This window comes from Bubalus bubalis, chromosome 5 (assembly GCF_019923935.1).
Source record: "Bubalus bubalis isolate 160015118507 breed Murrah chromosome 5, NDDB_SH_1, whole genome shotgun sequence".
NCBI classification, from domain to species: Eukaryota; Metazoa; Chordata; class Mammalia; order Artiodactyla; family Bovidae; genus Bubalus; species Bubalus bubalis.
Window position 1 is genome coordinate 118873747 of NC_059161.1, and position 9373 is coordinate 118883119.

At 46.9% G+C, this 9373-nt stretch overlaps 1 protein-coding gene across 1 annotated transcript in view; it reads right to left on the reverse strand.

Annotated features, from left to right (window-relative positions):
* Positions 1-2190: 2190 nt before the first annotated feature.
* Positions 2191-9373, reverse strand: part of LOC102391731 (pregnancy-associated glycoprotein 1) — an 11241-nt gene continuing 4058 nt past the window's right edge. The window contains exons 5-9 of the mRNA XM_006076343.4: positions 7351-7544; positions 6315-6431; positions 4524-4665; positions 4338-4436; positions 2191-2644 (exon numbers count right to left, since the gene is read on the reverse strand). Coding sequence (XP_006076405.4) covers positions 2495-2644; positions 4338-4436; positions 4524-4665; positions 6315-6431; positions 7351-7544 — 702 coding nt within the window. The 3' untranslated portion in view covers positions 2191-2494. The remainder of the gene's footprint in view (positions 2645-4337; positions 4437-4523; positions 4666-6314; positions 6432-7350; positions 7545-9373) is intronic.

Sequence of the window (9373 nt, forward strand, 5' to 3'; positions counted from 1 at the left end):
AACTCATCAGTGGCCACAGTGCTGGCAAAGGTCAGTTTTCATTCCAATCCAAAAGAAAGGCAAATCTAAAGAATGTTCAGCCTATCATGCAATTGTGCTCATCTCACTTGCTAGCAAGGTAATGCTCAAAATCCTTCAAGCTAAGCTTCAACACTACATGAACTGAGAACTTCCAGATGTACAAACTGGTTTGAGGAACCAGAGATCAAATTGCCAACATCCATTGGATCATAGAGAAAGCAAGGGATTCCCAGAAAACATTTCCATCTGCTTCACTGACTATAATAAAGCCTTTCACTGTGTGGACCACAACAAACTGTGGAAAATTCTTAAGGAAATGGGAGTACCTGATCACCCTACCTGTCTCCTGAAAAGTCTGTATGTAGCTCAAAAAGTGGCACTTAGAATCAGACACAAAACACCTGAAAGATTTAAAAGGGGGAAAGAAGTGTGACAAGGTGTATATTCTCACTCTGGTTATTTAATTTCTATATATGTATCTTATATTTCTATATAGGATACATCATTCGATATGCTGGAATGTATAAATCCCAAGCTGGAATAATGATTGCTGGGAGAAATATCAACATCTATAGATATGAAGATGACATTGACGTAATAGCAGAAAGCAAAGAATAACTAAAGAGCCTCTTGGTGAGGTGAGCAGATGCAAAAACTGGCTTAAAACTCAACATTCAAACAACTATTCACAAAAGTATACTCAACATTCATGGCATACTGTCGCACCACTTCATGGCATATAGATGAGGGAAAAGTGGAAACAGTGGCAGATTTTATTTTATTGGGCTCCAAAACCACTATGGACCTTGACTGCAGCCACAAAATTAAAACACACTTGCTCCTTGGAAGGAAGAAAGGCTATGAAAAACCTGTACAGTGTATTAAAAAGCAGAGACTCACTTTGCTGCAGAGGTCTCTAGTGTCAAAGCTATGATTTTTCCAGTAATCATGTACAGATGTGCGATCTGGACCAGAAGAAAGGGTGAATGCCAAAGAATTGAGCTTTTGAACTGTGGTCCTTGAGAATTCTTGAGAGTCCCTTATACAACAAGGAGATCAAACCAGTCAATCTGAAAGGAAATCAACCTGTGACCCCTGCTGACTCAGCTGAGGCATCTACTGAGGGATTCCAGGTGGAAAGAACGGATGCTTCCACTTCAAAAGTGCCTAAACATAGCAGCTTCAAGCAAATAGTTTGTAGCTCCACCCTTGGAGGAAGCTCAGAAAGGCTGAAGGCTCTGTGTAACCTGGGTCCTCTGATACATGTGTTGCATTTTCCCCAGCAGCATTGGAGGCCAGAAAGGGGCATTCTGGGCCCTAGAGGACGGGGATGGCTCAGGGATTCATGGTGGCCACCACTTACCAATTGAGACTGTAAAGGACAGAGCAGGCATATGTGACAGACATCTGGTGACAGGGGTGTGGAAACAAGAGGGAACCAGCTCTGCATGAAGTACCTCATCTAAACTCCCCTGGAGGTGAAGCCCTCCAGTGATAAGATCATCTGAGATGGGATGAAGAGAGTCTGTTTCATTACCCCTTATAATTCCTCCAAATGAGGAGGTGGTGGAGTTGGTGGGTCATCACAAACTCTTCCATGGCCTAGACCATCCCTCAGTCACTATCCTTGGGGCTGCCTCTCCCCAGCTTCAGTCATGTAGTTCTGGAGGAAATTGACAATCATGTGTGCTGCCTGGTCAGGGCCAAAGACCATATAAAGCCAGTCATAAGACCCCATGTCCCTGCCAGGATGGCTGATCTAGGGCTGTACATGTGATCTGAGGGTGGTCATTCAGAGAACACCCTTGAACTCTGATGTCTGCAATCTTCTTTCCTTACTAGGTGATGCTTTCAGGATTTAAAACCCTAGGGCAGGTAGCTTGAACCCCCTCAAAAGGTGCAGAAGCCTTAAGGAAGAAAATTGCCACACTAAGACTATCAAAGTAGACTGAAGGGAAAGATCGAAGGTGAGAAAGAATTGATGACTTCTGATTTCTTGGGTCTAGTCACTGAGATCTTTGTATTTGCTCTGATTCTTGTATCCTGGATTCCAAGATCATTTCAACGAGTCTCCGTTTTCCTTGAAGCCAGTTGGAGTAGGGCTCCTCTCAATTTTGATTCAGACTTGGTTCTAGATACTTCACTCCCAGACACAAACAGAGTCAACCATTTGTTTCAGCACCATTAAGAGTGAAACCCTTTATTCTTTACTGAGAATAGGGTGTAAAGTGAAAGTGAAGTCACTCAGTTATGCCTGACTTTTAGCGACCCCATGGACTGGAGCCCACCAGGCTCCTCCGTCCATGTGATTTTCCAGGCAAGAGTACTGGAGTGGGGTGCCATTGCCTTCTCCAGAGAATCGGGTGTACAGACCACCAAATACAGTTCACCAGCATCCTGGGCAGGAGTGCCCAAAGTGTGAGTGAGTGTGTGTTAGGAGCGGCCTTACTGATTCCTGAACCACTCCAAGCATTTACACTGCCTGTGCCAGGCCAATTCTGTCATTTCCTCGATCAAAGACTGAGAAATACAGCCTCAGGAAGACGTCACCTAGGATCCACATCTCTGTAGATGAACTCTGTTGATGCCCTTTAAAGGCAGTAAAGCAGCGGCCTCTAGAATCCTAGGGGAGTCAGAGACACACACCAGTCAGCATGAGCTCCTACCGGTGACTTCCCCCAAAATCCAGACCCAGCACAATTCTTTGCTTTATTTCCCTATTTTGTTAAGTATCAAGGGGTTTTCTCAGTAGCAGGGGATGTGAGAGTTCATCCAAAGCCAAAGAGGGCCAAGATATGAGGTTGTCATGAGGAAGGGTGTGGTGAGTGGAGGACTGGAAGTTGGGGAAACAGAGGAATGAAAAACAACAAAGTCCTACTGTAGAGCGTAAGGAACTATATTCAATATTCAGTGATAAACCACATGAAAAAGAATAAGAAATAAAATATATTTTTTATGTGTATAACTGAGTCACATTGTTGTGTGGCAGAACTTAATACAACACTGAAGATTAGCCACACTTCAATATGATTTTTTAGAAAAGAACAAGTGTGTCCATAGTTCCCCTCACTCCCTGTTTCTTTTCTTCTGACTCCTGCTCCTTGTTTTCTCTGCAGAGAATGCTTCTTCTCCTCCTGCATCCCCACAATCCATACTTTATTTAAAAACTTTTTTTGTATTGGAGTATAGCTAATTAACAATATTCTGAGTTTCAGGTGGACAGTAAAGGGACTCAACCATATGTATCCAGGTATCCTGGTCCCAAGGACACCCCTCCTATCCAGGCTGTCATATAACTGAGCGGAGTTCCCTGTGCTAAAAGTAACTCCTTGTTGGTTATCCATCTTAAATAGAGCAGTGCACACAACACATTCTCGAAGACTTAACTCAGGAACTCTGAGAAGCCTCCTTCGGCCCACAATCACCCTCTTTGGCCATTCCAGGCTCAGTTGGGTAATGTACTCTGGTTCCCCATCCCCACTGGTCAGTCTGTAGCCCTTATCACCCCTAGTAAGTCCCCAGTGCCCCAGTGCAGACCAGCTTGAGATGACATTTGCATGGAATACAGTGCAGTTTTGCCTAGAACCTAGCAACCCTCCATATGGCTCAATGAGTTTGTGGTTTTAGAATTCCTGAAATTTCCTCTGTTCCTCAAAGCCTTCTTTGAGCCCATCAGCCAGCTCTGAACTCTCGCAGGGAGCTGACATGAAGCCTCCACCCTGTGCCGGGGCTGAGCAGTCACTGTGCTCCCTTTATTCACCTTAGTATCCAACCTCCCCACAGACGGGTCTGGTACTTCAACTAACAAAGGAGGCACTTGGCTGGAGCAAGGGGAAGATGCAGCCGAGAACAAGGCTGACCATGTAATTTATCATCCAGACCGGGAAAAGTTTGAGAAGGGAACAGAGACTGTTAACTTATGCAGGGACATCACACTGGGACTGTCCCCAGCCATTCTCCTTGTAACATGGCCTATTTCAGGGACTGCTAGAGCTGAATTTCATGTTTATGCACCTACGGGTTCAGATTGAATTGAAGCTCTTTGAGGACTGACGACCTTAGTGTTCCCCTCTCCTTGTGACTCCCACCATGTCATAAGGTGTGGCATCTCCACATTTATTTCATGAAGATCAGTGTCGCACACAGCCCTTAGTTCTCAAGTGATTGGTTTTGTGGGAGGCACTGGCCCAGCCACAGAGCTCAGCAGCATCTGTAATGATGTGACATGACCTCCAGAGGGCGCCCTCCTCCCAGAGCAGCCCAAGGTTTCCTGCAAGCTCCAGTTTGAGAACCAACCCTCAGTATTGTCCCCTCACCTTGAGGATGTAGGCTTGACCTGGCACTCGGTAGTTGTTGCTTTTGATGGTAAAGATAATAGAGGGTAGGCTATTGACCGCAGAACATGAAACGTAGTGCTGTTAGAGAGAGAGGGAGAGAGGTTGGCCCTGGAAATCCTTGTTGTGTGTGGAGACTGGGAGTGACCCTGGGGCATGACCCTTCACCTCAGAACCCTGTGGCGTGGCACCGATGAGCTTCCAGATGTTATTGACCAGTGTACTTGGGCCTACGATATCTGATGACCCCGTGTCCACAAGGGCCTTGCAGCCGCCAGAACAAGCAATAACCTTTCTTTTCATGGAGATGCTGAGAGACAATGGAAGAAAGCGGGCATCAAGGTCATTCTGAGTGTACCCGGAGTTGCCCCCTTCCCAACTGTCTCATAAACAGCCCTTCATCTGTTGCCCTCTTTTCCTTTACTCTCGACACATCACCTTTCTTGACATCCTCGAATGCAGTACTTGAATACACCAGGATCTTTTGTACCTTGACACAAGCTGGTCTTCCTTCCTAGAAGACTCCACTGCCCTTTGACTAGAAAATTTCTTCTCATCTTCCAGATTCCACCTTAATTGTATTGTTTTCAGGAAGCCTTTCCCCCGGTGTTTATCAGTCTCCTGTCTTGGTCACTGTCTGTAGACCCTTCCTCATGTCTGCTGCTGCTGCTGCTGCTAACTCATTTCACTCATGTCCAACTCTGTGGGACCTCATAGAATGCAGCCCACCAGGCTCCACAGTCCCTGGGATTTTCCAGGCAAAGTACTGGAATGGGTTGCCATTGCCTTCTCCTCCTCATGTCTAGCATGTACCAAAGTCACAATTCACTATGTGGGCAAGTAACTTCATGTACATCTGCCTTCTTAGATGTGAGGGCGAGTTTTATTCTCCTTGGCTCCCTAAAGTGCCTGGCACACAGTGAACTCCCAATGATTGCCTGTTCAATGAGTGAATGAAGACTGAGAAAACAATAAGAAACATGCAAAGGGGAACATGCTGATGGGGAACAAATATCGGGTCACACACAGAGTGAAGATGGAGATTCACAGGGGCAGCAGATTCTCATAGTAGGGGGAGAGAGGGGCTGCTCTGGCAGAGGGTGTCTCCCAGCACTGCTCCTACAACCAGCTCAGACCTTGAGACCCTGGCCAGGAAATACATGACTAGCCCACAGAAACTCCAAAGAATAGGTCAGCTTTTGACTGAGGGCATCACACAGAATCCTGTCAATTATGCCTCTTGTCCTCAGGTCTCTCCTGGATCCCACCTTCCTGATTCTCTGTTATAGCACCTGTCCCACCGTGTGCCGAAGAATGTGGGGTGTCCTTTTTATTAGTTGGTTTCACATCTTAAGACTGCAGCCAAGCTCTCTCCACTGCTCGGTAGCTGCTCCCTAAGAAGACCGGTTTCCCCCATCTTCTCAGGACTGTCCCTGAGAACTTCCTGTGTCCTAGGTAGCCCTGGACAGTCGGTCATCTTATCATAACTCTCTTCAGGCTGTTGAAATTCCCCCTGATCCTCTGTTCCCCACACTGTAGCGTCCTCTAACCATGCTCCCCACCTCAAAGGGCAGTAGGTGCAGCCCTCTCCCAGCTGCACAGACCTCTCTAGACCCTTTTAGGACCCTTGTCAGAGCCTTGCTCAGAAGGCCTGGGGATTATGAACCCATAGGTTGTTTATCTTTGTGCTTCTGTTTTTATTTGTATGTGTGTTTCTATGTGTCTCTGTGTGTGCTTGTGTGTCGCTGACTAGCTATACATGTTTTTATGTGTCTCTGTGTAGGTTTATATGTGCCTGCTTGTGTGTTTCCATGTGTCTGTGTGTCTGTCTGTGTCGTTGAAGGTGGTGTATATGTCTGTGTGACTGTGTGTCTGAGAATGCATTTGTGTGTGTCTGCCTGGGTCCATGTACAGTAGTGGGTGCATTACTTTGGCTGTCCCTCAGAGAGAGAGGCTTACCGGTCCATGTGTACACTCCAGTCACCTGCTTTCATCAATGGTATCCAGTTGAGCTCTCCCTTGTAGTAGCGGTGGTCTGCCCCACCAAACATCACCACACTGCCCTCCCGCACATCTCTGTAGAGAGAAGAGGCGGGGGGATCCTTGGAGTACAGTAACAACAGCACTGTCTGAGAGCTGTGCTTGTCCACCCATCAATGCCCTAATAAGGTCCCCATGTACAGATGCAGAAATAGCATCTAGGAGAGATTGAGATCCAGACTGAGGTCGGTTACTAGCTAATGAGTGGCACAGAGAAAGTTAGAAGCTGAATCACTTGGCTGTGCTCCACCCACTATGTCTTCTGAAGATGCCCTGGACCTCCAGCAACCTGAGTGCTCAGACACCCTCAGAGGACACGGTGCTGAAGTGTTTTGGTTTCCCATAGTCCACCTTGTCATTTTTCAGGAAAATCAAGGCCTGGGAGTTCTAAGGGTGTGGGTTCAGTTCACCCTGAGTTGGCTCTGCTGGCCTGTGACCTCTACTGTCCAAAGGGCCCCACACTCAGAAGGGACCCCATCTCTGCTCTCTCTGTCCTGAAATGCCTAATATTTCTTGAACAAAGTGTCCCACAGTTTTGCGTCCCACACTTTCATTTCTCACTGGCTCCTACAAATTGGGTAGCTGGTCCTGGGCTCCCAGTGGAATGCTAACAAGAAAGGAAAGACATCCACCGTCCTTCTCCTTCCTGATCAAATTCATAAGCAAATCCTAATGCCTTTTCCTTCAACTTGTTTTCTTTTGCCTTCCTTTAGCCTTCTTCCTCACTCACCCCCCTAGACCGTGTTACTGGTCTTGAGCCCAGGAGTAGGGTTGTGTTCCAATAAAATTTTGTATATAAAAGCCAGGGGTGAAGCCAGTTGGGCCCTGGGGCCATAGTTATCCTGGGTTAAATTATCTCTCAGGGTACTTCTTTATCAAGTGTTCTATAATGTCCGTGCACCTGAAAGCATCTTACAGCTAATTTGGAGAAAGAGATTGTCCATCTCAGACTTACTTGCTCAAGTAGAAGGCAAAAACAGGCTCAGAAATGGCACCTTCATTCTTCAGCTTGTAAAAGATGGGGATGGCTCCAGAGAAGGATATGTTGGTGTAGCTCAAGCCCAAGACGCCATCAAATCTCATGCCCTCAAACCCAGATTCTTCTAGGCATAGACCGAACTGCTGGTCAGTACTTACAAGGTCCCCAATCTGTGGGAGAGAAGAGTGTTTCCACTTCCAGATATGTGAAGTGGGGCTAGGACTGGGCTGTGGTGCATTGCCATTAGATACTCAGAGAAGAACTGAGGCTGGGCTTTGTCTTTGGTGGCCCACAGACAATTAGATCAAGCCGGGAGGAGAATTTGGGTTCCATTTGAGAGAGGCTGTGCATTTTAAAACATCTGCCCCTCTGAAAAACACCACCTAGGTGAGTCAAATTGGCCTCATGGCTTCTGTCCAGGTGGGGCAACCAAGAGTCAGGCCAGGTGACATAGGTGCCACCTTAGGGACAAAACAATCGAGAGCAAGATAGCCTTCTCTTTGGCATCACTGTGACCTAATGACAGGAATGGACTGAATTCTCTGTAATGTACTGAGGATTCTGCATCTATCCAACACAATCTTGCTTGCAGGGTTCTATGAAATTACTGTCTGGGGAATTCACTTTTTGGGATATGTATATATTTCTGTGAGTGTGTATGAGAGAGCAACAGAGAGAGGGGAACTACTCAAGTATTTTGGGGGAGGCAGGCCATAGGTTTATTAGATTCTCAATGGTCGTCTAGAGTGAGAACTCATTTATCAGGCCCCTTAACTTCTCAGGCCTCCAGTTTCCCACTCTGGATACCTGAAGCCCTTGACTGCCCCCAAGGCCCAGAGATCAGTTTTATTCTGTCCCCAAACATCCCACAGCAACTTCAGTCCTGAAAAGCCAGCCTAACTCCACCACTTACCACATGTGTGCCCTCAGCAAGGCCCTTGCTGTCTGCACCTTAGTTTCCACATATGTCTCATGAGCTAATCAGACCACCTGCTGTGTGTGGTTGTTGCAGGATTAAACTAGTTATCACCTGAAAGTGCCTGGAACATCCAGTGAATATAAAAGTGGGTGCTTTTATTCCTTCTTCTAGCTCCCAGCAAAATGAACCTTGAACTGCTCATGGGCAGAGGAGCTGCAAGTCCACACCTCAAGCCACTCTCTGGGTTAGCTAATTTGTTTGTTTGTATGTCACCACAGACACTGCCTCCCCAGAGACATGAACCTGTGGATAAGATGGACAATATCTATGGGAGTTAGGCTAGGAAGGGTCCTGCCAGATGGTCCTGCATCTGTTTTTCAAGCAGTGGTCACTCCATAGCCAGTCCTGACTCAGCATTTGTAACACTGTTACCCGAACTGTGTCATGAACAACAAGTCCTTCAATTCTCCCAGATCCATAGGTGATGCTGAAGGTCCTCCTGCTAAGCCGGAAGGTGGAAGACTCAAAATGTCTGAACCTATCATGTTTAGCTGCAGACACAAGAGATGAGTGTCATTAGGTGCCAAGGGTGGAAACAGGGCAGCAGGGCAAGTGAAAGATGGTCTGGGTAGGGAATGTCTGTACTCACAACAGGTTGAGCTGTTGCAAAAGATGGAGGGCACCCACAACTCAGATGAGCCTGTGTCAAAGATAACCTGGAATTCCTGAGGGGGTGTCCCAATGGTGATGTTACCCACGTAGAAAAACTACAGGGAGAAGGATGGAGTGGGTTAGTGCAGAACTGGCTACCCTCTATTCCCAAACTGATGCCTCCCTCTGGGTGTCACATATCTTTTGAAATCACTTTCTAACCACTGAGCAGCTCACAGACTTTGGTCACAGATGTATCTGCATTTGATACATTTTTCCTGTGCTACATTGTATGCAGGATATTGACTCTATGATCAGACGTTGAAGTGGCACCTCCTGCATGGGAAGCCCAGAGGCATAACCACTGGGCCTCCAGGATCGCTGGACACCCAGGGAAGTTCTGGTGCCTTCATTTGAGAAGCTCTGTCT